Source organism: Aspergillus brasiliensis (assembly GCF_001889945.1).
Source record: "Aspergillus brasiliensis CBS 101740 unplaced genomic scaffold ASPBRscaffold_16, whole genome shotgun sequence".
NCBI lineage: Eukaryota > Fungi > Ascomycota > Eurotiomycetes > Eurotiales > Aspergillaceae > Aspergillus > Aspergillus brasiliensis.
Window position 1 is genome coordinate 565,736 of NW_027137457.1, and position 26,080 is coordinate 591,815.

The window sequence follows — 26,080 nt, forward strand, 5'->3', positions numbered from 1 at the left end:
AAACTCCCCTCCGTCTCCCCCACTGACTTGGATTGGACAGGACAGGACTGGACAGGACTGGACTGGACTATGGATTACTCTTTCAGTATCAGAGGTACGGGAAATAAAAATAAAATAGTAAAAAGAAAGAGAGACAGAAGAAGCTTCCCATTGTTGGAGACAAGGCCTTGTCTCTCTGCTTTCTTTCTTTTTTTTCCTCTTTTCCCTTCTTCCAACTATCACCAGCCCCCCGCTTTGAGGAGAGTATTACGAGTACTACGGCTTTACTTTACACCAAGCCTACTGACCATGTCCTAGTAAGGTGTTACGGTGAGAAAACTACGGGGAGGTGTGGGAAATACTCAATTATTTTTGTTGACCGGTTGGGATTTCCCGGACGGAGTAGGACGGTCGATGAGGGGATTCTGGGTTTCATTTTGTTGGACAAGTCGCTTTTTATTTCCGACCGTTAAGCGCGTCTAGTTTAGGACTACTACTCCTGTGTAGCCATCCGTTGGATTGTCCATTCACCGTCCATGGTATGGGCAATGGAGGTGGTTGTTGTGGCTAGTCTGGATCCAGGATTTGAACAGCGTATTCAGAAGCATCCAATGAAGAGCTTCGCTAGCTACCTAGTGTGAGTGAGTGAGTGAGTGTGTGTGTGTATGTGTGCCATGGATGTCAGGCATGACAGGGTGCAGCAAGCAAGCAACCTTGAAACCCGGGGAGCTTGCTCCTTTCTCTCACAACGTTTGCTTCTTAGTTCTTACGCCAGACAAGAGCATTATTTTGGGAAGGTTGGTCTGACTGACTGACTGACTGACTGCTGCTGCTGCTGCTGCTCCCAAGCAGCGCCCCCCGCCTGTCATGTCCCTGCCACATGTCCAACCGAGCAACAGAGTTGAGGAGCACGACTACTGTAAGTAAATATGCAAGTGTATTGGTTGCTGAAGGTAAGACCAAATGCACATCTATCTGGCATTGAACACTCTCACAAGCACCACGCACCAAGCGGTCTGTGTTGAGCGCCAAAAAAAAACCAGACTAGTCATCTGGTGGGTGTCAGTGCGATATCCACACTTGGTTGACATTTCCGTGAGTAACTTCACATTGAACTGAAAAGAAGTACTCTGTACACTACGGTCATTACTCTTATGACACAAGCAACGCTGCAACCCCGAGCTTGTGCCGGGACGCCAATGATCGACCAGGTTGAATGGCCGTCGGAGTTAGTCTTAGTGTTACCACTTACCAGCCGGGGATCGCTCAGGGCCGTGCAGTCTAAGATGAGGATCTACCCAGTCTTTTACTCTTTGGTTCTTACGTGGTAATTTTGCAATCTTTCTTGATAATTTCCCACTGTGCTTTGCTTTTCTTCTTCCAGTTTGCGTATATTTTATTTTTCTTTTTCTTTTATTTTCTTTTTCCTAGTATTTACCCTCTCTTTCTGACCGGAGGATAGAGAATTTTGAGACCAGCCCATCCACCCCTTTTGCACATCAGTGTGTGTGTATGTGATCTTTCCACCCAGACACAAGGCCATATTGCTGGATCTATCTAGTCATTCTTGGAAGTCCGCTACCGACGGCCCGACACCCGCAGCCGTCGTACATACAGCAGATCTTGCGGGGCTGTAGCTCATCCTGACGGAGTCTACAGCAGGGTAGACGGCGAAGGTGGTTGGCCACCACGGAGTTATTCACCTTCAGTTGGATATGACCAGGGTCATGAATCCAATCGGGAGGTCGTTCACACTTGCACCGCAGCTATCGCCGACCAGCGCCATCCTGCTACGACGCAGTTCTGGGCATCCTAGGCGAACCTTTTGCTGGAGCAGGAACCCAGTGGCGCTAGTTCCGGCGCTGCAGAGCATGCAGAGTCCTACCTCCGTAGGTACTTCCGTGCCATAACATCCTGGCTAGTGTCTTTCCTTCTCTCCATTATTGTTGCGGGCAGTCGGACTGGACCAGACTACTCCGGAGTAGACTTGAGAGACACTACACCAACTAGACTAACTACACAAGCCAGCACGCTATATTTTTTCCCTTCCCACTCCCGGGGGGGTTTCATTCCCAAATGGCCCGAGGATGCCAATTGACAAATGACAAGACTTGGAATCCCCACCTCACAGGAGTTGGTCTTGAGTTGGCGCCGGAGTCAACCGCGGAGAGACTCAGAGAAGAGCTCAGGATTCAACAAGTGAAGGCCCCGTCCAGGTCACGCTAAACTCAAATGCGTAAATGCAGGGAGATCAAATCGATCCGTCTCGTCTTTCGGTTCCCCTCTTTTTTTTCCCTCTATCTCTCTCTCACTTTTTTTTTAATTTACTCTGTCATTTTTTCCTCTCATTTGATTAATCTTAATCCTCGTCATTACGCAGTATCGTTATTATTTCAATTAAGTGGGTTATCGCCGGAGCACTGTGAGCCTCGGATGCGACTTGTCCATGATTCCACCTCCTCTCTGATTGATTGATTGATTGATCATGGAGAAACAATTCAAATCACAAAGCAGGATAGGAATGAATTACTCCGATCCTGACTGGTGGGGCGCACCTCCTCTCGTACCGCCACTCGTCAAGTGCGTGGATAACCTCCTCTCGGGTCGCTTATGATTGAGATCGTTAGTATCGGTCCGGTGCTCAATGGATTCGCCTTGGACTCTCCTACTAACCAACCGTCTGTCTCTGTTCCCCTCTCTTTCCCCCCCAAACCTCTCATTTCCACTCTCTCACTCTCCCACTCTACGAGTCCGTCCAGACTAGCGACAACGCACCTGTCAGGTTTCCGGCGGTACCTGCAGCTGCCATGCACGCCTCAGGGAAGGAACGCTTCCAAAAGTCACTGCACCCGCGAACTGCTTCATTCTTCAGCAGTCGATAACCTGCAGCCGCCAGGATGGTGGTACCGAGGCAGCGTGCACTGGGCATGGTGCAGATGTTAGTTAGCCCGTCTGTCGCCTTACTACTTGGACCTTAGCAGGGCGCTAGTTTGCTCCGATGATGGACAACAAACACTAAGACAGACTCCTCCACTCTCTTCTCTTTTTTTTTTTACTCTGCCTGCCTCAGTACTCCGTACTATCTAAAAGCACTAGCCATCACCTCCCCCCTGATGACCCCTGCTCTTTCTTACGATCTAGCTGTCTAGCTGTCTAGCTGCTCACGCGGATGCTGAATCTCCGGATGATGGGCGAGGATTACATTGCACCCCCCTGGCCCCTGTTGTGCAACGTTGACCACGGGAATAACCGGTCGAGGACAATTTTTAGGCTAATGAGTAGCTTGACGCCCCCCGAACAAAGGAGATAATTCTACGGGAAGGTGAGATTTGCCATTCTAGAAAGACAATGACACATTTGGCAAAGGGCAAATAAATCCGTGCTGATCGACTTGCTTCTCCGGCCGGGATGTGATATGGCCCCCAACTCCCGCGCCTCGTGCAACCGTCAGCACGAGCGATCTCAGTTCATCCGTGTCTCTCTGGTCGATGACCGGTTGCCAACTAGGGAAAGGCAATCCGCGGCTCGATTGGCTGTGCCCCCTCAACTGTTCAGCGACACCAAAACCACACTAAGTCAGCTTCAAACCACAACACGCCCCCCCGGTCGCCTATCCAGCACGTCAACAGCCGATTTCAGCCCGAGTCCGTCGCTTTCATCCGGACAGAGTCGGACGGAGTCGATTGGACGGGCGCGTGTGAAGGGGAAATTCGACTTGACATCAGTCCCCAGCAACGGCGGCCACGACCAGTCGTTGGGTCCCCACCCTCTCTTCCTTCCTTCCTTCCTTCCTTCCTTCCTCTCTCCCTCTCTCTCCTGCTTTTCCGGAGCGTTATTGGCCCATGTAGCGGTGCTGCAAGAATAATTTTAGAGGCATCTCATCCCACGGTAGCGAGAGGGGACAGACAGTGGCAGATGGCCAAGCTGAGTGGTCAGGATTGCTGCACGCAGTAATTAACCTTACATTGCATGTTCCGTTGTTACCCGTGCACGATCGACTGCGCAGGTGGATAGATAGCCAGTGCGCTAGGCTTTGAACGATTTCACTCACTCACCCACTCACCCACCCCCTCTGGACTCCTACGGAGGTGGGATCGTTATCTTTGATTTCTGCTGCTACCTTCACTTTCCCCTCTCCCCCTTTTCACGACGGAACAAATTGGAAAAGATTGCTGCCTGGGCAGGTCTTCAAGCGGTCTAGAGAAGGCTGACGGATTGCTGCAACCTTAGTGTCCGGATTATGTTGTCTCAGTAGCATAATGCGACCGGTCAGTGAAGAATTGGATTATTGATGGCTGATGTCACCGATTCGGTGACTAGAAGAGTACTTACTACGTAGTATCTTAGTATGTAGGTGATAGAGATGCTTTTTTTTTTCTATTATTCTTAATTCTGTTATGACTATTACTGTTATTACGATTATTATTATTATCATCATTGTTGTTGTTGTTGTTTTATTTTCCTGACACGAGGGCATCCATTAAAGAGGAAGTACTCTGTACGGAGTAGAATGACCTACCGGATCGGGGAACCCGGACTTTGCAGGATGAGATGGGATGAAAGACAGTAACAGGAAATTAAAAATAAGAAAAAAGAATAAATAGGGAAAGAAAGACCAACTGGGCCACGATGATCAACGCCAAGCGACACGGACCCTCGTCGGCCGGTGGTTGTCTGAGGCGAGATTCTCGACTTGAGGGGGTTGTGCTAGTCATGATTGGGCAGTTGATGAGTTAGTGAGTTAAGAGGAGGTGCAGTGGATGGGGGGGGCGGCGCACCGACTGGCGGTGGAGGCGACCACGTATCTTTTTTTTTGCACATCTGGAATGAGGAGAGGAGAGGAGAAGAGAAGAGAAGGGGGGGGGTCGAGATTAATCTGGCTGTGAGTTGGCAAAATGAACGTGATGATGGCAGATAGTAGGCAGACAGGCAGACCGCTAACTAGTTAGTAAGTAACTAAGTACTAACTAACAACGTTACTGACTATCGTCCTTGCGTTGGGATGGCGTTGTTTGGTTTCAGCTGCAACAACCCGTGATGCAGATATACCTATAATATCATTTCCCGTTAGTTATATTCTATCTATAGTAGATTTACAGATAATACGTACGGAGTAGATGAGAGTCTGTCGATCGCTGCACGAGATGGAAATAGATAGTAGCATGTTCCCAATGTAGGTAGGGTTTAACTTAACTACGTAGTTAGTAGGTAAGTAGGTTTATGAAAAGTTTCCTAATATAGTAGTGCAGCAGCAGCAGCACAACGTACATACATAATACCGACATACATAATATTGAACTGAATCGTCGACGACGAGGATGATGATGATGACCCTGCATCAGCTGACAGATGATATGTACGATAGTTAGTTAGTTAGTTAGTTAGTTAGTTGCTTAGTTCTCTTACACAATACCCTCCGTACTTCATTCTATTGTCGAGTCATTATATTAGGCTTTATCCCTTGATTCATTCATGGGCCACTCTGGTTTACCGTCTTTTTAATCTTATCCTTATTCTGATGATTTTAGAGTTTCATCCGTATCCTTATTACTATATGCATACATATACATACATCCTACATACCTGATGCTGGCTACTACTCCTACTACTATTACTGGATACACAAGGCTACACAGAGCCTAGGCCAAGGCTACACAAACCCGTGCAGGATGCATCATCCCAACTTCCCAACTTGTGTAATCTTTTCCCGAGTAGTCAGTTGTCAGCCAGCCACGATGAGCTCATCTATCCCTCTCCTTTTTTGTCCTTCACCGTCTTTCTGGAGGAAGGAGGGGGAGGAAAAAAGAGGAGGTTGGAATGTGGGTGAGTGGTATGATTCTGGCTGGATCTATGATCTACTTCGGAGTCGAAGCTCTGACGATATTGTGCGACTATAATATTATTATTATCGGGTGATATGATTATACTGTTAGTATAGAGAATATAATTATGTAGCATGTATGCATACCTGCATAGCATAACTGATGTAGGTACTTATGTAGGAGTTATGTAGAGCAAGTTTGGTAAATTCAGAGTTACTTACTGGTATGTGAAGCATAAGGAATACGACGGACGGGATGCTATGTCAGGCAAGGCGAGGTAAATCAACTTAATTCACATATTACTTCTGTTGTCCTTAGTACAACTACCAGTAATGATATCTAGTGTCTAGTATCATATACTCGTGTTGGTACTACTGGTCGTAGCACTATAGTTCACTTGCGACACTGGTTATATATATATATATATGTAATACTATGAAATATAGTGTACTAGTGGTAGTGGTATATAGCAGGACTGACCACCATACTAAACCGCCATGTTAATACTCTTAGTACCCACACTACTACAGGACCATCTCAATAATGAGAATAAAACTTATATCCACTCACCCCATAACATCATAGAATCTATCGTACTCATGAACCCAAACCAAACCATCCCCAAGGATAAGTAGATAGTAGATAAGTCACATGATGATAAGAAACTCTGGTATCCCCTCCAACCACCAAACAAAACACACAAGTATCTTCAACCAACACAACTCACTCACTCACTCATCATAACTCACTCACAGTACACAATGCCACCTCCACGATACCCCTACCCCACCCCCATGCCAGCACCAACAAAACACCTCACCTTCGACACCTGGAATTCCTCCTCCACCGGCCACCAAGTCGCCGACCCAGGCTCCTCCCGCGGAACAACCTCCTGGCGCGAGACCAGACGAGAAAAACTCACGAGGCAATTTGGAGTAGGGAGGGGGGATTGTACATACGATGGTGAGGGAGAGCATAATAGTAAGGGGGAGTGGGTTCTTACGCAGGAAGATGCAGAGAAGAGCATGAGCATGAATGGAAAGAAGCAGCAGCAGCAGCAGCAGCAGCAGATGGATATACGGAGTATGTTTGGGGTATCGAAACCGAAGCCTCAACCTCAATCTACATCTATTTCTTCTTCTTTGTCCAAGGAGTTTATGATATCATCATCATTGAAGAGGAATGCGACCTTATTAAGTAATGATAGCGATGAGAGGAAGAGGATAAGAATGGATTATTACGATAATGGGGACAATAAAACCACAGAAACAGAAACAGACACAGAATCAAGGAGAAAAAATACTACTACTATATCTACTACATCTACATCTCTACTCAACACCAAACCAATCTTCTCCACCCTAACCATCCACATAAACGGCCAAACAACACCCACTGTCTCAGACCACAAACTCAAACAGCTCCTCATTACGCACGGCGCAAATCTCTCGCTTCATATGCATCGTGGAGTGACGCATGTTATTCTGGGGGAACCTAATGCCCATGCCAATTCCTCTCCATCATCATCATCAGGGATAAAGGTAGCAGGGGCAGGAGGCGGTCTAGCTGCTGGAAAATTACAAAAGGAGATACAAAGGGGTGGTTGGAAGGGGGTTAAGTTGGTGAGGGTTCAGTGGTATGTTCTGTTAATTCTATTGTCTCCTGGTGTTTGTGCTAATTGTGTAGGGCCATCGATAGTATAGCAGCAGGAAAACGTCTCTCCGAGGCAAAATATGCTGTTCAATTAAGAACTAACCAGAGGAGTGTGCTTGCATTTACAGCATCAGCTACATCTACATCTACATCTAATACTATTTCATCACTTTCATAACATTATCTTATCTATCATAACTATATACATTAGTATCCTGTGATCATATCGTATCATCGTATCTCATATCATATACATCCCAAAATTGTTCCAACTTCGTTAGATAAATGCCCCTCGTCGCCCTGGCAATTGCACGCTGGCTTCACTACTCTCCGATCCATGTCTGCGCCAGCCCATGCTCCGTCCGCTCGAGGACAGTGTCCCCGCGCTACTATGCGATCCGCGCCGGCCCATGTCTACCGGCGCATATGGATCCGCGAGCGGCTCTTCGTCCGGTAGCGGTGGAAGCGGGTTGACGCGCAGTCGGGCTGGGTATAGCTCCGGCGAATGCGTTAGCCCCGAGGGTAATCGGCCAGGTCCCTCGTCGAACGTGCTATCGTGCGAGTCGAATCGGTCGAGCTTCTCGTCCACATCGTCGTCAGGTGCGGCCTCGCCGCGGGAATCACCGCGTACAAGGCCGAGCCGTTCTTCTTCGGTGATGGACTGTGCCCGGTGGCGGGGCGGTCGGGGAGGAGCGGTGCTACGCGACGCAATTGCTTCATGGCCTGTTTTCATGCGGTGAAGCATAGTGTTGAATGAGAATTGGCGGCGTGTGCCGCCGTGGGGTGGCGGGGAGGGGGCCCCGTGCTCTTCTCTCCACGGCGTGTGGCTGCGTGACTCGTCTGTGATGATGGACTGCGGGTAGCGGGTGTCGGGATGCGGTTTGTGGGCAGACAGAGCTGTCATGGAGACCGGGTCCGGCGTGGCATGCTCATCCTGGATGGGCTGCCAGGCGGGATGGAAAAGGCTCGAGGCGCGAGATCGCAGGTCGTCGAGGAAGGAATGACTGCTCTGCTTCGTGTCGGGGCGTTCCGGCTCGTCTGGTCGCTCTTCTGGTACGTGCGACATACCCAGTGGCGGCACGGGATACTTGACCGAGGGGTTGCGAAGGGTTCGCGTGCGTCCCAAGGTGGTTGGGCCTTCGCCGAGGACGGTCTTGCGCCGGCGCAACCCGTCCCACTCGATCACCTCATTCTCCGCCGGTGGTTTCAGGTCCTCAGCGCGGTCGTGAAAGTAGCGCCGGGCTTCGTCAGCTTCCATCTGGCGGCGCGGGGTGGAGAGGCGACGAATGATGGCAGCGGTGGCGCGAATGGAGTCGGCCTTGGGCTCAAATTCAGGCTCTTCTTGCGTGGCGACCTCGCGCACCTGGTCGAGATCTCCCTTGAAGACAGCGGCATCGGGGACGTCTTTGGCGGACTTGGACAGCTGCAACAGGACGACACCGGCGCAGATCTGCAGAAAGCCTAGGATGACTGTGACGATGGAGGAGACGGACCCCTTGAAGCCGCGGAACAGCACGGCGGAGGTGACAATGGTGGAACTCGTGAAAAAGACATAGTAGGTGGGGGTGACCAGCGCAGCGTTGAAGATGTTGAGGGCTTTCTGCTGAGCATTAGTACACCCAATCTGAAAGAAGGCGATAAAGGAGAGGGATACGCACATTGAGATAGATAATCTCAGTCAACAGCGTCGTGATAACAAACACCAGCAAGACATACATGAACCACTGGTTGAACTGCGCCTCGCCGTTAATCTGAGCCAGGATAGCAGAGCCCAGACCCTGCGTGGCCACGACACTCAACCCTCCAATCAACGAGCAAATGCTGATATACACAAACATGCTCTTTTTGCCATATTTAGGCCCCAACCAGACCGCCGTGACGATACATCCCACGATAATCACCCCAGCATAGGACAAGAATCCCGGAGCAATGACATAGCTCTTCATTTCCTGAATATCACTCACAGACGACTGTTCCGGCGCATTCAGCGCAATAACCACACTGCCCAAGATGCAGCAAAAACAGCCCACTTTCCCGACGAAACTCAGCCGCTCCTTCAGAAAGATAGCCGACAAGATGGTGGTCACCACGACCGTCAGTGCGCCTAACGGCGTCACGAGGATAGCGTCGACGAAAGCATAGGCGACAAAGTTGCACAGCTCCCCGATGATCATCAGGGTCATCCCGCCCCACCAGAAGAGGTTCTTCAGATATCCGTACCCTTCGCCGGCTTCTTCATTGTATTTGACGTTGGCGCGGAGGAGACCTTTTTTCTTGAGTACGAACGAGACACCGATGAAGAAACCCGAGGCGATGGCGAGAGAGATACCGATGGCTTTGTAGGAGGCTGGCCGAGAGGAACTGTCGGCGCGGGCGGCGAGGAGGTTCATAGGATGTAGCGGATTGTCGGAGTCCATGATGATTAGCTCGGCTGCATCGGGGGACACTGCCTGCAGTGTCTTTAGTCTTTCTGTCTCTCTCTCGTATCGGTGCCGATGCTGACAGGTGAGAGAGAGAGAGGAAGGTGTCGTGTATGTGAGATCGGGCGCAAAGGATATTAAGGGGGAGAAGAAGCGATAAGCGAGAGAGAGTTATTATTAGTCGGGGCCTGGCGCTAGACAGCCATGGATGAGTGGACGAGGCGCTGCAGGGGCGAGATAGATAGACTGATTGATTGATTGATTGGATTGGATTGGACTGGATTTCCGCGAGGTCAGACTGACAGCGGATCGAGGAATGCAAAAAAAGCGTGCGATCGACAGGCCCGTGGGATCGGAATGTGCCAGATCGATAATGATCGAGATCTGATGCAGTGAGGAGTGAGGGGAAAGGGGGAATTCAATGTAGATAAAATAACAAGGGGAGGAGAAAATGCAGAAAAGCAAGACAGCAGGGGAAGAAAGAACGGCTTGCGTAAGATGATTTGTTTGTTGCAGAAAGAAAAGCGAGGCTGGGAAAATGAAGTCAATTGTTGGTTGACCCGGCGCCAGTTGGGCGGCGCAGCACAGCCCGATCCACGGTTCGTCGCGATGCTTCTTCACGCCTTAATTTTCCCCGTCGTTCTAGAACATTTTTACACACAAATTCTATCTTACGTACTATCCAGCATTCTCAAAAGTAAATATTCATTAACGGGTCATTAGGGTATCCATCAGATCATAACCGGAAATCGCCCGCTGTCCTCGCAGGATTCTCGCAGACGCCTCCCTCATACACCATAGAAGTAGACTCATCATCAAAAGTCAAAAAGAAAAGAAAGGTATAAAAAAAATATACAGGAAAGTAGTACGAATATCATCACCGCACATGGTAACTCGGCTTCCGCTGCTTGTTCACCACCGGCGGCTCGTCCACTGGATACGGCGGTCGAATCTTTCCACTCAAACTTCCACTGTGACTATGTCCCGGACTGGTCGTCGTGGGCATCGGCATAGGGATCCCTCCCAGTTCACTAGGATACTCTGAAGGATAAGGAATTGGTGTCTTGGGCGGCACCGGCGGAGGTATCCCATCGTGACCATGCCCGGTGCTCGGTCGAGAGGACCCATGCGTCCGCGAGCTGGGTCGATTGACCTCGCCAGCCCCTGGACTGGCCAAGTCGCCTGATGTCCGCCCTAGCGATGGCAGGGTGGCGTCATGTGGCGTGGGGTGCGCCGGCAGCGAGTCCTCCGTTGTGATATAAGGCACGAAATCACCCGGCAGCTCAGCCGGTAGCTCCACGGCCATCGGTTGCGATGGTGGCTGCACCGACAGCACTGGACTGTGCATGATGGACGAAGTCCCATCATCGGCCTGACCCGCCGCCGCATGGTCAGCCAGCCGGCGGTGTTGGCGCTCGATTTTGGCGAACTTGACACCCGCGTCCAGGATCTGGTGCTTCACCTCCGGTCGCGTCAGGTAGCGCCGCGTATTGGTGCTGATGTCTGCCAGTCGGTTCCATTCATTCATGCCGAACTCGCCCACGCCCACCTCGACGTTCAACCGGTAGTAGTTGTCCTTGCTCACATTGCGCTTAGCTAGATGGTCGCGCAGCATCGCCAAATGGATATCCTCGCACCCCTCGATCTTGGCGATTAGGCGTCGACGGGCTTCCGCGAACGTGCCCAGTGCATCCCCGAAGAAGTCCTCCCACCATTCGTGTTGCCGATTGTTGGTGCCTGGTGGACGCTTGCCAGTGCCCACGCTGACGAAAACACCGACCTCGCGACCGGGCCACTCGTTCATGACCGCTTCATCCAGCGCTTGCGGCGCGGGGTTGTAGGTGCCGGCACCTTCGTCGATGAAGACATGCTGTCCAATCTGGATGGGCTTGAAGGCCAGCCCGGTGGCAGCAGTGGCACGGCCAGCCTGCCAGACGGTGCAGTTGAACTCGGGCGGGGGTTCCTTGCGCGAATCGTAGGACCGGAGGAGGATAGTCGAGCCGTTGCGGGACGTGGTACCTTTGTAAAGTGTAGTCACAGCACTAACCGGTCAGTACATACCAATAAAGTGAGAAAGGGAAACACGAATAGTAAAAGGAGGTAGGGCAATAGAAAAAGGGATAAAGCATACGTTTTCGTCCGATACTCCCGATTATCATACAACAGCGCATCCGGATTCCCCCAGCGCAAGCCATTCACAAACGTCGAGTTGCGCTGGCTAGCATGGCCTGACGAATGAGAGCCAGTAGTACTAAAGCTAGCGCGACTGCCCGAGCGCTGGGGCACCGACATGGAGTTGGGACTAAAGGGAGCATGGGCCAGCGAATTGCGCCCCGACGGGCTCAAATCGTTCCCCTCCGCTTCAAAGACGGTATGTTCGCGGACACATTCGCGGATGGCTTCTTCCAGCTTGGAAGCCTTGAACAGTGTTTTATGAAACGGTATGCCGGCGAAGGTCTTATCGGTTTCGAACACGCGGCGGGTCATGCGGACGTAGACATCCTTGCAGGTCTCGAGATCCAGACGTAGCCGGCCGAGCATGAGGGCGATCAAGCCGCCAGTTCCGGTGCCGACGATGAGGTCGAAGTGGTCACAAGGTTTGGGAATTTCATCGCGACGAGGGGCTTTGCCTTCGCATTCGACGTAGACGCGGTACATGAGTTCTTGGAGGATGATGAGCATGGAATAACCACGGACGCCGCCGCCATCTGCCATTCACAGATTGAGTTAGTGGGATAATCTTCATGAGCATCTAGAGAATATACCTACCTAGCGACAGGATCCGCAAGGGCGGACCCTTGGTGGTATCCTTGCGGCGGAGGTTGACGGAGTAATCCATGACCCCGCCGGGCGAGACGGATGAGGATGGATGAATGGATGGATGGATGAGGCTGACAGATGAAAGGGCGAGGTTTTTGTGAAGAGATGCTATCGAAGATGAAGTGACCGGGATGTAAAGAAACTCGTGTGGTGTGAGAAGAGAAGCGCCCAAGTAGAAAGTCGTGGTGGTAGTACGAAGGCAAGAAGATCTTTTGGCCTTTTGCGGGATGAAGAGAGAAACTGCGGGAAATGCAGGTGAGCGCTGCGCCACGGTCGGGCCCACGATGACATAAGGTAACCCGCGTAGGGCAGTAATAGTGGCCGTTTATTGGCTGCAAGTGGAACAAGCTGTGGCGGTGTTCCCACCAGGGCGGTGCCGGTTTCCCGTTTGGGTCGGAAGTTCGTATTCAATTCGGCATTTTACCGATGCTGAATTACCCTTTCAGGCACCACCGTATTCTCTTCTCGGATGATATCATGACAAAGACTGCAGATATCTTCAAATTCTTTGAGTTGTAAAACTTCACCGTAACTTGGGTTGTGCTACAACTTCACCGACAAAGCAATGCATCCATCTGCACCATATTATCAACTTCGTACTCGAATAGGTAAACAGCTAGACACAGCCCGAAATAGAAGCACAGCACCACCCAGTCTCAGTACATCCATGGATCAATAAACTCACATTCTCAACCCAAAGTTGACCTTCTTTCCACTCCACTCCTGTTTATCTATCTACAATGCCGAAGTAGTAGGCTTAACCTCCCCAACAAGTAAATCCCTCACCAACTTCAGTCCCTCCCCGGCAAAAAGCACCATATTCTTTTCTCTTTCCGCGGTTCCCGTCTCCACCTCCCTTGTCACCGTTCCAGACGGTGTCGATACTGCGAGCGCCACATATCCACTGCATAAATACGTATCAGCACACTTTGCATCATTTTATACGACGACCCTTTCTCCGGATAGATTAACAGTAAAAGAACTCTTAAAGATGGAGTCACTCACGGCGTCCGATTCCTGGTTGTCCCACCTGTCGGTCCCGCCGTACCACTTTCACAAACAGTGTATGTAGACTTCAACGTGCCGCGCACATTTTCCGCGATCTCCGCCACTATTTCTGGCGTCGGACCTCTATAGTTCTCTAGATGTTGAGGGGTCCAGCCGGTATAGGCAATGCGGGAGTCCAGGGTGTACACCTTGGTCCTATTAGCCATTTAGAGGCGATGTGTATCATGGAAAGACAAGTACCGTAAGCCCGCCTTTGTAGATGGTGGATGCGCCTGGGGTCGAGAGGAGACAGGCAGAAATGAGGCCGCCGGATGCCTATATAATTCCATCGCTCTGGTCAGTTGCGATGGGAATCATGGTGGGGTAAGAAAGGGAGTGGTACGGTTTCGGCGACGGAGATGGTCTCCTTGCGTGTACGGAGGAGATCGAAGATCTTTTCAATAAGTGGGCGGAGACTGGATGGAGGGAATTCAGACATGGTGATGCTTATTGAAGGGGAGGGACTGTAGGGGAGTGATGGTTGATGCTGATGAGGGGAGCAGAAGAGAAAGTGATGAGGAGTAAATGGTTTGGTCGGTACGTCATCGCCAATCAGATTAACGCTAATAACCATCCATATCCTACATCCATACATCTATCTACACTCTTTGAAGGCCATCAGTTGGTCAAACTTGGCCAATCTATACTTGTCAGTCACATAGCCACTCTCAGAAGATAGGAAAGTAGTAGCACACTCACCATACACCATCCGCTCTTTAACCCTCCTCGCCACCATCACTGCATCCCCCACCCGCACCGTCCGGCCATCCGATTCTCGATCCAAAAATCCATATCGACCAAATACCGGACTGAACTTAGCACCCTTATCGACGCGTCGATCCTTCATCAACTTCTTCAGCACAGTCCCGGACTCGCCCGTACCCATCTTTCCCGTCGTATAATCAACATTGAGACTCTGGCATCGCACACAATTGGCCGTGAGCAACAATTTTGCCAAACCAGGCTCCCCGATTTGCACTTCCGCCCAGAAGTCCTCCTCAAAAGCTGTCTCCGCACCAGATACCACAATATTTGGCCGAAACTTGGTGACATCCATTTCCTCATCGCCTGCTAACCGTGCCGAAACATCATCCACCGACGTGCGCGAGACAAGCAAATACGGCGCCGTATCAGCAAAGGTAATCTGCTCTTCCTTATCGTATTTGCATCCAGCTCCATACCAGAACACTGCCCCTGCTGCCCCTGCTGCCCCTATACTCCCCAGCAATCCCATTCCGACCCCAACCCAAAACACCAAAAATATCACACCCACCAGCCCTGTTCCTAGACCCAACACCCCATCTCTCTTCCACCACATTTGCATGCTACCCCTATGTGCCGCACTCTTCTCTGGCGCAAAACTGCCCAAAACACCCCTATAATTTCCGCCCAGGTATACGAGCACAACCCGATACCCAAAACACTCACTGAACCACTCATTGTACTCCTTTCCCATGATATACCCCTTCGTCGGACTCTGATGCATGACAACTTCTACTTCCTCCAACCCAGTCGTATCAGGCACGAGCGGTACCTCCAACCTCCGTTGGAATTGGGCTTGATCAGACGGAGGAGGACGATATGTAACCACTATCCTGCTGGACTCGGCTTCCGATGCTGTCTTTCCATCATCGCTGTAGATAATATCTGTGTAGAATAGCGACATCTCCGGGAAATGAGGCACATGCATGTTCTTGTATTCGCCATTGGGGAGGACCTTGAGGAGCATGAAGTGGCGGTCATGGTGGAAGCCGGTTCGGGTGAGGGTTGCGCTGGAAAGGGGGATGCCTTGGAGGGATTTGATGGGGTAGGTGTAGAGCTTTTGGTAAGTTATTGTTAGTATGAGTTTTGAATATTGGGATAAGGGCATGGATGGATGTGGGGGACGTACTTGGCTGACGTGCATGGTGGGGTTCGTCTCAGGTGCGTGTAGGTACTATAGTTGATGTATTGTTTATATAAGTATAAGAGAAGACTAACAAGAAAAAGTGTGAAAGGGAAAATCAGAGAAGGGATAACTACAGGATCATGATGACTGACTGCAATGACTGAGTTAACCAAAGCAAGCTAGCTGCATGCGGAGATAAGCCGGGGAATCTAAATTCCAACTTGTTGTCCTATCGGCGCTCTTTCCTTATCGGCGGGTCTGTGACTTGTTTGGTCTCCGCACGGAAACGCCATTCTTCCCCGACCCTCTCCAAATTTCATGACTCCTCCTAGCCTCCTACTTCGTTTCTTGTTTAAAAGAAAAAGGAAAAAAGAAAAAAAAAGGAAAGAAAAGCCCTGCTCTGATGTGTTGAACATTTTAATTTCACTGTACAGACATGCATTCATAAATTAAACATAACCATAATCATTCCCCCCAAATCCTCTTACTCATCCTTAGCCCAAGGGAGACTAAACGTCCCCGCCCAGTCCTCCACTTCCTGTCGTAGCAGCACAATCTCCGGAATCTCCTCACCCTCGCGCACATATTCCAAGAATGCCTTGACTGTGTTCGGGTTCTTCACACCCTTTGCTGCCGCGCTCTCCTTGGCTGCCTTGTCCAGCTTCTGTGTGATGATCACTGCCCGGTCCACAATGTCTGCGACGCGGCGGAAATCCTCCGGCTGGAAGCCTCGTGTCGTCATGGCCGGCGTGCCCAGACGCAGACCACCGGGCTTCAGAGCCGACTTGTCACCCGGCACTGTGTTCTTGTTGCTGGCCACTCCGCACAGCTCCAGCACCCGCTCAACGCGCGCGCCGTCCACTCCGCGGTTCTTCAGGTCCACCAGCACCAGGTGGTTGTCGGTGCCGCCGGAGACGATGTTGTATCCCAGGCCTCCGTTGCTAAGCGGGCTACCAAGACGCTCTGCCAGGGCCTGCGCGTTGGCCAGCACCGTCTGCTGGTAAGTCTTGAACTCAGGAGATTGCGCCTGCTTCAGCGCCACAGCCAGAGCGGTGATAGTGTGGTTGTGAGGGCCACCCTGATGACCCGGGAACACGGACGCGTTGATCGGCCCCTCCAGATCATACATCTCCGGGTTGCCCTTCTTGTCCGTCCGGCGGACGCCCTTGCGGAAGAAGATCATCGCGCCGCGGGGACCCCGCAGCGACTTATGGGTTGTGGTGGTCACCACGTCCGAGTGGGCGAAGGGCGACGGGAGGACGCCCGCAGCCACGAGACCAGAGATGTGGGCCATATCGCTCAGCAAGTATGCACCGGCGGCGTCAGCGATCTGGCGCATGCGAGGGTAGTCGATCAAGCGACTGTAGGCCGAGGTACCGGCGATGATGAGCTTGGGGCGGTAGAGAAGCGCCTGCTTCTCTAGAGCGTCGTAGTCAATGAGACCGGTGGACTCATCCAGTCGGTAGGGCAGCGTTTCAAAGTACTTGGAAATGAATGAAATCTTCTTGGTGGGGGTCTGGTAGCCGTGGGACAGGTGACCGCCATGGGGCAGGTCCAAGCCCATCAAGCGGTCGTGGGTGTTGAGGATGGCGGAGATGGCATAAAGGTTAGCGGGCGAGCCGGACAGCGCTGTGCTGGTCAGTATCATTGTCGAAAGGCAAGGCCGCGGTAGTTATCTCACGTTGCACGTTCACACCCCACTCTTCGGGGTTAAGGCCAAAGGTCTCGAGCGCGCGCTGCTGGCATAGCCGCTCCGAGGCGTCAATGTGTTCGTTTCCACCATAGTATCTGGCACCGGGGTATCCCTCCGAGTATTTATCTGTTGTTGTGTCAGCTTCCGCTGCCCCAAGAATGAACCATAGACCATGACTGACTTTGCATGACACTGCCCAGCGCATCGAGGACAGCTTGTGATGTGAAGTTCTCGGAGGGGATGAGGTTGATGAAATGCTGCTGACGTTTTTTCTCCTATGCCTGATGTGAGTAAATCTATCAATTGCTGTCGTAGGATTGGCAGTGCTACCTTCTGGAGGATGTCATAGATGGCGGGGTCGGACTCCTCGAGGTGTGCGGAGAGCAGCTGGAGACGGGAGTTAGCGGGTATGGTACGATGGAGATATGGGATGACATCAGGCAACCCGGAAGCTGCTGCATTGCGCGAATGCCGCACAATGAGGGGACACATACAGTCTGCTGTCCTTCGCGAGTAGAGGAAGACACGCTACGGCCTTGCCCCGGCAGGCGCAAAGGAGAGACCACCGCAGGACGAAGCTGGAGAGGGATGGCAGTCGACCGAATAGCGGAGCTTGCCGTGCGCGGGATCAGGCGCGAGGCCTGCCGTCCACATCGACTCAACATGATGCAGAATGTGTGATGTGCAATGAATCTAATTGAGGGAGGAGAATAGGAGGTAACGGAGAAGATAAAAGAAGAAAAGAAGAGGAGGGAATGAGGGACCCAGCGAACAAGACGCAAGGAATGCGCGGTGATGGTATCAGCTCTCCGGCGCTGATAACGAGCTTGCCCGACTGGCCGCCAGTTGCCCGCGGGAAGCACCTGACTCTAATCCCAATCGGGATTAGCATCTCCGAATGGCCCGTGCGTCTCGGGGAGAGGGATGTTCCGATTCCGGACTCGCTTGCGGGAATCCTCGCTTCCGCCTTTCATTTTTGTGTTGTGGTTCTCCCTCCCTCTCTTCTCTTCTTTTTCTTTTCTTTTTTCCTTTCTTCATCACACAACTAAATCCAAGATGAAGAAGGGCGTTTACGCTTGGCAGTTCTCGTGGATGGCCTGGTTTCGATCAGGCTAACCCGGGCGATGCTGACATGTCCCCGCCTCTCACCATCCATTTGGGACAATTTGAACCATCCGATTGGAATTGTGTTTGTGTGTGTCTACTGGAACGATGTGATCCACAACTACATGGTTGATAGGTGATAAAAGAGACGGCTGGGACATGGGGAGGATGTTTACAATATCTATAACTAGTGGTTATGATAGACCGAGTCTAGTTAATGTGATAGTCAGGGACTACTCCCAACTAATGAATGCAAGATGTCATGAATCGCGATCTAGAACTGTTTATCATCTAAACTATACTCCGTCAGACTCCGATTTTCTCGTAGCGAGGCTCCCACTGACCTTCGGCTGTAAACTCTAGCAGTGTCGAGCAGGATGATCCTGAGTGTTGGCGACTTATGAATAGAAACTGGCTATGGACCGAATGGCTGAAGGGGGTAATGATTCTCAGGAGTCATTAAACCTTAGTGAACACCTGGTTCCTGACCCAAGAAACAGAACTAAAGAGAGACGGTGAAGGGGGAACAGAACGAGACAAGACCCAGACAAGACATCGAGAGCCAGAACTAACTAACACTTTCATTTTATGATGCCAACAGCATCCAGACCCTGAGAGAAGGGCCGTGAAGGACTCATTAATTGGCGATGTTTCACCATTGCCCAGTTGCCCGCTGGGTTCCTGCAGCCCGAAATTGAACGTGGGGAACGTCCAGGTGGTAATGGTATGGTCAGTACGATTGAAGATAGGAGAAATAATCGAAGATGACATTGGTATTATTGGTAATGGCCCGACGGGGGGACGGACAACACTAGACTAGAAGCAGCGATGGTGGCTGCCCCATCCTTCGCTCCTTCCTTTTGCTCTGTAATGTTATTTATATTAATATCGGGATCGGCCCGCTGGTTCGCCTCCTTTTCTCTCTCTCTCTTCTCTTCCTTTCTCTCTCTCGTTCACTCTTTTCTTCCCTCCACTCACTCGCTGTTTCAGCTCTTCCGGTTCTTCAACCGAGTACATTCTTTTTCGAACGCAGTCAATCCCTCAAAGTTACACTCTTTACAAACGAGAAAAGAGATTCTATCTCCTCCGTCAGTCCTTCGACGTCATCTATATACATATCCAAACAGAGCACTTCAATTCCACCCAAATCCATCAAAATGCGTGTCGCTTCCGCTGCTGTCGTTGCCTCCCTGGCTGCCGGTGCCATTGCTACCGAGTACAAGACCGTCTATGTCACCGAGTACACCACCGTCTGCCCTAAGGCCACTTCTCTGGCCACTGGTCCTGGTGCCGGTTCTGGCTCGGGTGCCCAGACTACCCCGGCTGCTGCTCAGGTACGACCTGCTGATTCACTCCCCCGGATTTCCCGCGTCGACATCAACTGACTCCATTCGATATAGCCTACCACCGTCACCATCTCCGGCACCCCCTACACCTACTCCACTCCCCTGGTCACCTCGACCGTGACCCACTGTGACAAGTGGTATGTCTTCCGCTCCATTAACGATGATCACCGTCTGAATCACCTTGAACTGACTGATTTGATATCAACAGCTCCGCTACCGCCGCCCCTGCCACTTCCACCCCCAGCGGTGCCGCTGCTGTCGGTACTGGTGCCTCTCCTAGCGAGGGTACCAGCTCTGGTTCTGGCGCTTCCCCCAGCGAGGGTGCCGCTGGCTCCGGCTCTGGTGCTTCTCCTAGCGAGGGTGCCAGCTCCGGCTCTGGTTCCGGCGCTTCTCCTAGCGGTGCTGCCACTGGCTCCGGCTCCGGCTCTTCCCCCAGCGGTGCCGCTGCTGTCGGTACTGGTCCCTCCCCCAGCGAAGCTGCCGGCTCTGGCTCCGGCTCCGGCTCTGGTTCCTCCCCCAGCGGTGCTGCCGCTGGTTCCGGAGCTGGTGCCCCCGGTGCTTCCGCTGGTCCCAGCGGAGCCGGTGCCATTGGAATTGGCGCCACCACCCCGGTCGTCTCTTACACCCCGGTCCCCACCCCCAGTGGCTTCCACCCCTCTTCTCGCCCTCTGATTCCCAGCAAGCCCGCTTCCTCCAAGCTTGTTGCTTCCTCCAGCGCCACCCCCGCTGCCTCTAGCTCCGCCCCTGCTAGCTCTTCCTCCAGCTCTTCCAGCTCTAGCACCGGCTCCTCTGCTACCTCCCCCGAGGGTGTCTCCGCCGCTGGCACTGGCTCTGGTTCCGCCACCACTCCCTCCGCCCCTGTCTTCACTGGCGCCGCTACCCGCGCCGCGGCTGGTGCTGGTGCCGGATTGGCCTCCGTCTTTGCTCTCGTCGCCTTCCTTCTGTAAATGAGTTGACTTGAGTGGGTGACATGGAATCAAATCTATAGAGGCATATAGAAGACCCCATTTGACTTTCGGGACTTCTGTCTATACCATACGAGAATCTACTGGATACTAGCAAATAAGCGGAGGTAAATGATCGGATGGGTGGTTTCCTTTGTTTGTGTCGATACTTTTTTAACCTTTTTTTTCCTTTTATGACTCGACTGACAAATAACTTATTGTGTGCTTTATACCTTATTGGAATCTTCTGACGTCTATGGTTTTTTTTTTTTTTTTTTATCTTCTCTTCTTTTATTTATATTCATCTATGGCTTCGCATTGCTTGGCTTCCGGTTGATTCATGTCCTCGTTTTTCTCTTGTCTATAACTTTAATGTTTGAGTCACGTCTCTGAAGATATTCAGATACAGATGCATACATATGTTGACCTATAATATGGGCGTATATCCATCCAATCGATATTTAATCCAAGTTGCACATTGGCGAACAATGCTTTACATATCGATCAATCATACTGCAGCCTCACGTATCTGGCATCCAACTCGGAAAATACAACGATATACAACAATACATATGACTCCATGTCACGTAATGTCCCTTCCTTTACAGCTGCATGTGCATCAAACAAGCGATTACAGCTTCGCACGTTCCTGTCGCTCAAAGTACTCACGCACTCGTCGTCGTGCCTCATCCACAACCTCGGCGTCTTCCACCGTCGGCGGCACATTCACCGGCGCCTCGTACTCCCCGCGCACTGCATGCTCAACCAGCTCTCGCAGCACCCGGCGCAGTGTCTTTCCACTGCGCGTCTTGGGGATCATTCCCCGGCCTTGGATCATGCCTCCTAGGGAGGCGATTGCCCCGATCTGCTCGCGCACCAAGCCGTTCACCTCCTGGAACAGTTCCGCTGCAGGTTTCGCGGGTAGGTGCTCAGTCGCGGTCCGTGGCTGAACGAACGCGAACGGGAGGTGTCCCTTCAGCGGGTCCGGGAGGCCAACCACGCTGGCTTCGCCGATTTGCGGGTGCGAGAGGATTGCTTGCTCGATGGCGCCTTCACGGAATGTGTTAGCCTGTATTCTTACGGAGAATCCGTGACACGACGTTGAGACTTACCCGTACTGAAGCGATGCGCCGCGACGTTGATGATGTCGTCGGATCGCGCCATGATATGTATATATCCGTCTTCATCGATCAAACCCGCATCTCCGGTGTCGATCCATCGCCCTTTGAACCTACGCAGATAACTCCGGTAGAATCGCTCGTCGTCGTTGAAGAGTCGCGTAAATGCAGTGGGCGCCAGCGGGACACCTAGGACAATGTTCCCCATCGTGCCTGGAGGCAATGGCTTTCCCTCGTCGTCGACTACGCGTACGTCAAATCCAGGCATGGGCAGACCTGCAGATCCTGGTCGAACGGCTAATGGCTTCACAGTATCCTTCTGCCGCGAGGACGACTCTAGTGCCGCAGCACTTCTCAGGGCCAGCCCAGATATAGGAGACCCCGACTCCGACGACCACCAATTGTCCACAACCACTGCGCCGGGAGCAGCGTATTGGCTCAGAAGTTCTTGGTAGATTTGTACAATGCTAAATTCGCTCCTTTCTCCCGCAAGAAAGAGTGCGCGAAAGTGTTGGAGACCGCCGCGCCGGGCCACCTCTTCAAAGCAGCGATTGTTGGGATCATCCTTGCGGATGGCCCGCATGGCTGTGGGTGCTGTGAACAACACATGCGCCTTATGCTCTTCGATAATTCGCCAGAAGGTGCCTGCATCTGGCGTTCCCACCGGTTTTCCCTCGAAAAGGATGGTCGTTGCTCCAACCAGGAGTGGCCCATACAAGATGTATGAATGACCGACCACCCATCCGATGTCAGAGGCGCAGAAGATGACGTCCCCGGGCCCTTGTACACCGAATAGATGCTTCATCGACAGCTGGAGTCCCACTGCGTGCCCGCCAGCCTCGCGAAATACGCCTTTGGGCGAACCCGTAGTGCCTGGAATTGGTTCTCAGGGTCAGTTCTTCCCAAAGGCCACACCTCAAGATCGGGCCGTACCGCTAGTATAAATGATATAAAGTCCATCTGTACTCTTCACGGGTACCGGCTCGGCCCTGATGCCGCGCATGCGTGCGCTTTTCACCAGTCGTTGCCAGTTACGTTGTCCACCTAATTTATCGGGGTTGTTCCACCGCAGCTGATCCCTCTGCCAGACAATCACCTTCTCTGGCTTGACGCGGCTCAGCTCGATAGCACCCTCAACTAACGGTCGATAGGCGATGGGGCCTTTTGAGCCTTCGATACCGCACGACGCCGTCATGACGACGCGTGGCTTGGCAGATTCGATGCGTTGTGCGAGCGACTTGGCTGCAAAGCCGCCAAAGACTGCGGCATGGATAGCACCTAGTCGTGCGATGGCCAAAGCGGCAATAAGTGCCGCCGGAATCATAGGCACTGCTGATCGTTAGATTTGTGTCTATCTGGTATGGTTTGAAGGCGTGAATTCAGGGTTGAGTCTTACTGTAGATAATCACCACGTCGCCCTTTCGCACACCCTCTTCCCTCAACACCCCTGCTAGAACCTCCACTTCGTCCAATAGCTGTTTATATGTGTATTTCTCCTTTGTTCCCGTCACGGGGGACTCCCAGATGATAGCAGTATTACCTCCATTGCCCGAATGGACATGCCGATCGACACAGTTGTAGGTCGTAGAGATCTCCCCATCCGGGAACCAGCTCCAATGAGTATAGCTGGAGCCACTGGGAGTTGTTTTCGACTGTTGAATGATGGCACGCGATGGGGTTTTATGCCAATGCAATTGTTCGGCCTGGCGAGACCAGAAGCCTTCTGGGTCGCGCAGGGAGACGTTGTGTACCAACTGTTGCGGGTGAAGTGACATCGTGGATCATTAACAAGACTATAGAAACGGGGGGCGTTCTTTATAATTGAGATTCGTCGAAGGAATGTGACAGAGAATAAATGGTAACGGACGCAAAGCCGATGGAAGAGATAATGGAGAATGGGCTCGTAGCAAACACACGCCAACTTAGTCCACAGAATAGAGAGCGGTGTCGTTTCCGGTGTGAGGGAGATGAGGGTCCTCTTGCAGATACTCAGCGGTTAGTCTCTGTCACATTCCGCGGATGGGGCAAGAATTAGACATGCTATCCGGGACCGCGCTGATGTGCCGTGAGTCTAAGGGGGTTAGCATGGACACCGGCGTTTAACGTGCAGGCTCGGGGGGGTGAGTTGGTCTGTACTAGGGCGACGCACCGCCGAAGTGGCTGGAGGGGAAAAGGTCATTTTAAACATGGTTTGACTTCAACCACAGTGGCGTTCGTGGCGGCGCAATTGCACTGAGGCAACATTAAGCCGACAGAACCCCCGATGACAGCCGGGGAGTGGTGTCGATCACCGAGGATGAGGAGGAGGGGGAGGGGGAAGTAATAGAGAGAGGGAGAGAGACAAGAGACAAAAAGAGGAGAAAGTCAGAGGGAGAGAGAAGATGAGGGGGAGACCAGTGCCAAAAGGTGGGGATGACACCCGAGGCAGCAAGGAAAGTCCTCTGAACCAAGCAAATGTAATAGTTAAGTTAGTCAGTTACTGTTAAGTGGTCACTTTTAGAGCGACCCACAATACAGCTTTCTCCGCTTTATGGAGACCCCGTCATGATTTTTAGCATGTGTGATTGACTTGATTGTACAGCAAATCATTTGACTCTTCTTATGTTTTCTGCTTCTTAGGAATAGTTTACTAAATTCTTTATTAGGTAGAGTTTCCTGATAGCACATCATCCCCATCATTACACTTACGTATTTTACTAGGTTAGATGGGTAACCAGTTACTACTACTTGGAAGGAAACCATAACTAAGCAATGTACAGTCTGACTGTGTACCTGCAAGGAGGAAGACACCAAAAAGAGAGAAACTATTTCTCACTACTAACTAGAACACTAAACCTACTGCGCTGTTGGCTAGTGACCAATTGAGTTAGCCAGCCTCAAGAATGAGACATTGCAGTGAGCTGGAGGGGAGAGTAAGTAACTAGTATGACCAAAGTATTAGCCGCAACAAGCGAACTCACTAGTACAACTACAACCACCAGTGTTCATGCTAGTACTGACAGCTGAACGTGACCATCAGTACTGGCAACTTGAACGAGATAGTTATATACCTGATACTATATATGCAGGAGGATCAGAATGATAGAGTATACATATGTATCCAATGGAGCAGTTGGTCAACGTATGAATGTGAAGATACTAGAATCCCCGACCGACCGACAATGTCGTATAACAGTAAATACATCAAGAACTTAAGAAGTACGATAATCTGGCCCAGTCCCCAGCATGCGGGCCCATCATGATGACTCGATCATTGATGGAAAGAATACTCATGTCAGGCCAATTGAATTTACCCTCAACATCAACCGGTGACGGAAATAGAACTGTATTAAATTTATCAAGGGATCCCTTTTTTTATCTTTGTGATTCTTTTGTGGTAGACGAAGTCAATGCATCGAAAAATCACACAACTCAAAAGCTCAGCCGTAGGGTATCATATCGCAATGCCTGCTAAACGGTCGACTGCCATCCTCGCTCTACCGCACGAGTCGCTCCTTCATTCACCGCCGCCCTTCATCGCATCCTCCGACTAATCGCTCCTCCCCATTGCCTCCGTCCGGCTGCCCCCACTTGCTTCCTGGCCCTTCATGCACCATCCATATATGCTGAAGGTTGGGCGCTGTGCCGACGGGCACCGATCAAACAAAAAGCCAAAAATACTAAAAAAAGAAAAAGAACAAGAACAGAGATTGCGCATCGTTCTATGGTCCCAGCAGCTCCGGAATCCCCAGCCTCTTGAAACATAAGATCCCCCCAATGTAGCCGAAACACCCTGCCATGGACGCGAAAGAAAATCCTCCTCCCGACACGTATAATACTATTAATAAACAAGCATGGTTTATGCATCAAGCACAGTTCGCTGGCCCACCCTCGCATCTGTTCAAAATGGGCACCGGCGAAGATATGGAGACCGAGAGGACGAGACGTCAACGAGAACAATTAACAAGTTCGAGGGTTGTACGTTGCGTAGAGAACTTGCTGGACGCCGCACTGTCGACCAGCCAGTATGAACATGAGGAATATGCTGCCCCTAGTCCGACCCACACGAGGTCACATAAGAGGAGTATGAGATGGAGAGGCCAAGGGCAGCCGTAAGATGGAGATAGAAAAGAGATAAAAATGCGAAAAAAAAAAGACAATCAGATCACCGGCTGATCGAGAAATATAGATGTATCCTAGTGCTCCTCGCAGCAGCAGAAGCAGCAGAGGCCAGCATCTAGGGACCGGGAAGGGAATCAATCAGCCA

The 26,080-nt window shown here is 51.5% G+C and overlaps 10 protein-coding genes across 10 annotated transcripts; 4 read left to right on the forward strand and 6 right to left on the reverse strand.

The window, feature by feature from the left end:
• Window positions 1-3,158: 3,158 nt before the first annotated feature.
• ASPBRDRAFT_345021 (uncharacterized protein) lies at window positions 3,159-4,054 on the forward strand. Its single transcript, XM_067623245.1, has one exon. It carries the CDS (start codon window positions 3,395-3,397, stop codon window positions 3,842-3,844), a length of 450 nt encoding a protein of 149 aa, XP_067474721.1. The 5' UTR covers window positions 3,159-3,394; the 3' UTR covers window positions 3,845-4,054.
• A 2,424-nt stretch (window positions 4,055-6,478) lies between these two features.
• ASPBRDRAFT_345108 (uncharacterized protein) lies at window positions 6,479-7,682 on the forward strand. The gene is made up of 3 exons (XM_067623249.1): window positions 6,479-6,764; window positions 6,819-7,437; window positions 7,488-7,682. The coding sequence occupies exons 1-3, from the start codon at window positions 6,563-6,565 to the stop codon at window positions 7,630-7,632; spliced, it is 966 nt and encodes a 321-aa protein (XP_067474722.1). The 5' UTR covers window positions 6,479-6,562; the 3' UTR covers window positions 7,633-7,682.
• A 49-nt stretch (window positions 7,683-7,731) lies between these two features.
• ASPBRDRAFT_135786 (DUF803 domain membrane protein) lies at window positions 7,732-9,871 on the reverse strand (the record flags this gene model as incomplete). The annotated part of the gene is made up of 2 exons (XM_067618727.1): window positions 7,732-9,054; window positions 9,113-9,871. 2 exons carry the CDS (start codon window positions 9,869-9,871, stop codon window positions 7,732-7,734), a joined length of 2,082 nt encoding a protein of 693 aa, XP_067474723.1.
• A 687-nt stretch (window positions 9,872-10,558) lies between these two features.
• ASPBRDRAFT_48016 (putative Patatin-like serine hydrolase) lies at window positions 10,559-12,898 on the reverse strand. Its single transcript, XM_067626001.1, has 3 exons — window positions 12,644-12,898; window positions 12,006-12,582; window positions 10,559-11,916 (listed from the first exon to the last, which is right to left on the reverse strand). The coding sequence occupies exons 1-3, from the start codon at window positions 12,711-12,713 to the stop codon at window positions 10,752-10,754; spliced, it is 1,812 nt and encodes a 603-aa protein (XP_067474724.1). The 5' UTR covers window positions 12,714-12,898; the 3' UTR covers window positions 10,559-10,751.
• Window positions 12,899-13,429: 531 nt separating this feature from the next.
• ASPBRDRAFT_136002 (CinA family protein) lies at window positions 13,430-14,180 on the reverse strand (the record flags this gene model as incomplete). Its single annotated transcript, XM_067618753.1, has 4 exons — window positions 13,430-13,598; window positions 13,700-13,890; window positions 13,943-14,017; window positions 14,085-14,180. The coding sequence occupies 4 exons, from the start codon at window positions 14,178-14,180 to the stop codon at window positions 13,430-13,432; spliced, it is 531 nt and encodes a 176-aa protein (XP_067474725.1).
• Window positions 14,181-14,359: 179 nt separating this feature from the next.
• ASPBRDRAFT_200177 (MOSC domain protein) lies at window positions 14,360-15,647 on the reverse strand (the record flags this gene model as incomplete). Its single annotated transcript, XM_067621403.1, has 3 exons — window positions 14,360-14,382; window positions 14,441-15,560; window positions 15,633-15,647. 3 exons carry the CDS (start codon window positions 15,645-15,647, stop codon window positions 14,360-14,362), a joined length of 1,158 nt encoding a protein of 385 aa, XP_067474726.1.
• Window positions 15,648-15,863: 216 nt separating this feature from the next.
• ASPBRDRAFT_161811 (serine hydroxymethyltransferase) lies at window positions 15,864-18,112 on the reverse strand. Its single transcript, XM_067619494.1, has 5 exons — window positions 17,817-18,112; window positions 17,653-17,709; window positions 17,504-17,597; window positions 17,311-17,448; window positions 15,864-17,258 (listed from the first exon to the last, which is right to left on the reverse strand). Exons 1-5 carry the CDS (start codon window positions 17,985-17,987, stop codon window positions 16,114-16,116), a joined length of 1,605 nt encoding a protein of 534 aa, XP_067474727.1. The 5' UTR covers window positions 17,988-18,112; the 3' UTR covers window positions 15,864-16,113.
• A 1,471-nt stretch (window positions 18,113-19,583) lies between these two features.
• Window positions 19,584-20,719, forward strand: ASPBRDRAFT_200179 (putative GPI anchored protein; the record flags this gene model as incomplete). Its single annotated transcript, XM_067621404.1, has 3 exons — window positions 19,584-19,760; window positions 19,827-19,909; window positions 19,981-20,719. 3 exons carry the CDS (start codon window positions 19,584-19,586, stop codon window positions 20,717-20,719), a joined length of 999 nt encoding a protein of 332 aa, XP_067474728.1.
• A 135-nt stretch (window positions 20,720-20,854) lies between these two features.
• On the reverse strand, window positions 20,855-23,810 carry ASPBRDRAFT_345269 (putative acyl-CoA synthetase). The gene is made up of 4 exons (XM_067623251.1): window positions 23,231-23,810; window positions 22,768-23,163; window positions 21,829-22,707; window positions 20,855-21,766 (listed from the first exon to the last, which is right to left on the reverse strand). Exons 1-4 carry the CDS (start codon window positions 23,607-23,609, stop codon window positions 21,348-21,350), a joined length of 2,073 nt encoding a protein of 690 aa, XP_067474729.1. The 5' UTR covers window positions 23,610-23,810; the 3' UTR covers window positions 20,855-21,347.
• Window positions 23,811-25,450: 1,640 nt separating this feature from the next.
• ASPBRDRAFT_345286 (uncharacterized protein) lies at window positions 25,451-26,034 on the forward strand. The gene has a single exon (XM_067623252.1). The coding sequence runs from the start codon at window positions 25,612-25,614 to the stop codon at window positions 25,927-25,929; it is 318 nt and encodes a 105-aa protein (XP_067474730.1). The 5' UTR covers window positions 25,451-25,611; the 3' UTR covers window positions 25,930-26,034.
• The last annotated feature ends 46 nt before the right edge of the window (window positions 26,035-26,080 follow it).

Excerpts from the sequence above, each read along its gene's own strand:
- ASPBRDRAFT_345021 (XM_067623245.1), top strand. The coding sequence starts at position 3,395 with ATGGCCCCCAACTCCCGCGCCTCGTGCAACCGTCAGCACGAGCGATCT.
- ASPBRDRAFT_345108 (XM_067623249.1), top strand. The coding sequence starts at position 6,563 with ATGCCACCTCCACGATACCCCTACCCCACCCCCATGCCAGCACCAACA. Across the intron at positions 6,765-6,818 it reads GGGGGATTGTACATACGATG|AGAAGAGCATGAGCATGAAT; the intron begins GTGAGGGAGAGC and ends AGGAAGATGCAG. Across the intron at positions 7,438-7,487 it reads AAGTTGGTGAGGGTTCAGTG|GGCCATCGATAGTATAGCAG; the intron begins GTATGTTCTGTT and ends CTAATTGTGTAG.
- ASPBRDRAFT_48016 (XM_067626001.1), bottom strand. The coding sequence starts at position 12,713 with ATGGATTACTCCGTCAACCTCCGCCGCAAGGATACCACCAAGGGTCCG. Across the intron at positions 12,583-12,643 it reads CTTGCGGATCCTGTCGCTAG|ATGGCGGCGGCGTCCGTGGT; the intron begins GTAGGTATATTC and ends TGTGAATGGCAG. Across the intron at positions 11,917-12,005 it reads CGGGAGTATCGGACGAAAAC|TGCTGTGACTACACTTTACA; the intron begins GTATGCTTTATC and ends CTGACCGGTTAG.
- ASPBRDRAFT_161811 (XM_067619494.1), bottom strand. The coding sequence starts at position 17,987 with ATGTTGAGTCGATGTGGACGGCAGGCCTCGCGCCTGATCCCGCGCACG. Across the intron at positions 17,598-17,652 it reads TCTATGACATCCTCCAGAAG|GAGAAAAAACGTCAGCAGCA; the intron begins GTAGCACTGCCA and ends CATCAGGCATAG. Across the intron at positions 17,259-17,310 it reads GTGGGGTGTGAACGTGCAAC|CGCTGTCCGGCTCGCCCGCT; the intron begins GTGAGATAACTA and ends TGACCAGCACAG.
- ASPBRDRAFT_345269 (XM_067623251.1), bottom strand. The coding sequence starts at position 23,609 with ATGTCACTTCACCCGCAACAGTTGGTACACAACGTCTCCCTGCGCGAC. Across the intron at positions 23,164-23,230 it reads CGACGTGGTGATTATCTACA|TGCCTATGATTCCGGCGGCA; the intron begins GTAAGACTCAAC and ends AACGATCAGCAG. Across the intron at positions 22,708-22,767 it reads TTATATCATTTATACTAGCG|GCACTACGGGTTCGCCCAAA; the intron begins GTACGGCCCGAT and ends AACCAATTCCAG.
- ASPBRDRAFT_345286 (XM_067623252.1), top strand. The coding sequence starts at position 25,612 with ATGGACGCGAAAGAAAATCCTCCTCCCGACACGTATAATACTATTAAT.